We start from the raw sequence: 2334 nt of genomic DNA, 5'->3' as shown, positions 1-2334 counted from the left end.
TTATTCGTCACTTGCAACTACTACTTCCATTTCTGTATCATTGACTTCAGTTGGAGGTACTACCTCTACTGCAGGTAATAATGCCATACCTTGTCTTAGCTCATTAAGACTACTACCCTCACCCATTTGATCCAAATATGCTAAACAGTCCCTCACTAAGTTTGCATCAACCATTAAGTTTAATGGGAGTATTCCTTGCCTTAGAAGTGACTCCTTACTCATATGAGGAATATCAAAACTGTTGTGTCCCTTACATTTCATGATTTCCACCATGACTGATTGTAGAGTAAGAAAGTTGAAGTTGAGCTTCATAGGTTCATGATCTCTAAATGCTGCATGTACATTACCCACTAATTCTTCAACTGTACTGGCCACTTCATCATTTTGAAGTGTTTGTAACGACCTAAAAAACCCTAAATCATTGATGTTCAAATATGGACTGTTAGGTGGTTGAAATTGTAGATGAATGTTAAAACCGTCTGAGCTGGCAGCAGCCCTAAATTTTGGATCATGGTCAACAATATGAGGTCTTGCATTATCTTGTTGAATGCATATGTTTTTACTTGCATTTGCTGGCCATTTTGCCTTAATTGCTGGAATAATGTCATTGATTAAGCAATGTTTGGTTACCTGTTTTGTAATTGAATCTATAGCCTTTGTTTCAATTGTTCCTGCCTCCCTGTTTTTGCTTCGTCTTGCTGCTGGTACTTGTTCAACGAAAGGGAATACACCAATTTTCCCATCGAAAAGTAACTCACCATCTTCTCCATAGATAGGCCTAGCCACCGCACACATAAACATAACCTTTGTTATGTACCTCTTCGATTGACATGAACGATATGGTGGTTCTTCACCCGCGACAATGTAGTAGTTGTCTGTTGTGGTTGTGAGATAAAACCACTTTTCGTCAATATGAACATTGCATGACATGTCTTTGAACTTGACGATATTTTCCTCAACATAGATCGAGGCAAGTGAAAACAAAAGCCTTCTTAATTTGTTGGAATCGTTTAGAGAAGGGTGAATTGGATTACTATGCTTTTTTAATTCACCTTTCTCGACCCACCGTTGGACCGTACCATAACCAACTTTCAGTTTTTTTGCTATTTTGCGCATTGATGAACGGTTCTTGAAAGGCATGCTCTTTATCATCTCAATGTTTATTGGCACCGTTGGTGCATTGGTGTTGCCCAACATACGAGAAGGTAAGTGGACCGCTTTATCACTTGATATCTCCTTTGCTCGTTTCCACCATAACCATACTGTTTTCCGAGAGATGGACCATTTCAATGCCGCTTCTGAGATTTTTCCCTTATGAGGGACGCCTGATTCGGAGTTCGCCATCAAGAAATGAACAATGCCTTCTTTTTCGTCTATTGTGAGGTTTTTTATGCCCATTTCTTTGAACTTCTAATCTGTTTTTTTTTTTGTGTTTACGGCTAAAGTAAAAAGAAAGCTAAAGTAAAAAGAAAGCTGTGAAAATTTGGGGTTGATAAGAAGAGATGAAGTGAAGATTACTTATGTCTAGTGTTTAAAAGATGTAATATGGGTTAAGATGATGTAATAGTTGATGTATTAGGTGATGTCATTGTCTTGATTTTGGTGAGGTTAGGCGCCAAATACAAAAAATTTGGCCAAAAAATTTGTAATTTTTCCCACTGATTTCAGATTTGTACGTGGGACATTATTTTGCAAGTACATGGATTGCTCAAGTTAATCAAGATTTACTTATGTTTAACTCATGGTTTAATTAGACAATACATTTCATGTGGCCCCATCAATCTTCCTACTTTACCCCTCACTTTTCCACCTTTTCTTAAATAACCACTTTTTCCCTACGTTACCATTTGTCTGGATCGGAGGGAGTATATATATATATATATATATATATATATATATATATATATATATATATATATATATATATATATATATATATATATATATAGGCGGATCCGTGAGGCACCTCATTACGGCGAGGCGGCCGGTCTCATCAAATTCATTCATGTTGGGGCGGATTTGTGAATGTTGCGCGCTTCAAATTTGGGCTCAAAATTTGGCCCACTGACTTTATTATATCCCAAATATTAAAAAACACGGTACTCAAATTTTCTTCATCATCAAGCTACAGTTCTTCTTATACTTGCAGCCATCTTTCCCAAATCTCCTCCATAACCTAATCAATAGCAACGATTGTTCAGAATTCCAATTACAAATTTTGCGATCAACACAAATACAACAATATCGTGTTTTGATCAACAAGCTACAACAAGGAAACAGTATTTTAGCAAATTGATCGACAATTGCGATTATGATGATATTGTGCGATAATTT

The 2334-nt window shown here is 36.5% G+C and overlaps 1 protein-coding gene across 1 annotated transcript; it reads right to left on the bottom strand.

The window, feature by feature from the left end:
* On the bottom strand, window positions 1-1398 carry LOC141601085 (uncharacterized). Its single transcript, XM_074421349.1, has one exon. It carries the CDS (start codon window positions 1396-1398, stop codon window positions 1-3), a length of 1398 nt encoding a protein of 465 aa, XP_074277450.1.
* Window positions 1399-2334: the final 936 nt, after the last annotated feature.

The sequence above is a fragment of the Silene latifolia genome, chromosome 9 (genome assembly GCF_048544455.1).
Source record: "Silene latifolia isolate original U9 population chromosome 9, ASM4854445v1, whole genome shotgun sequence".
Lineage (NCBI taxonomy): Eukaryota > Viridiplantae > Streptophyta > Magnoliopsida > Caryophyllales > Caryophyllaceae > Silene > Silene latifolia.
Note: the sequence above shows the minus strand (reverse complement) of the source record. Positions and strands in the feature narration are given on the sequence as shown.

Excerpts from the sequence above, each read along its gene's own strand:
- LOC141601085 (XM_074421349.1), bottom strand. The coding sequence starts at position 1,398 with ATGGGCATAAAAAACCTCACAATAGACGAAAAAGAAGGCATTGTTCAT.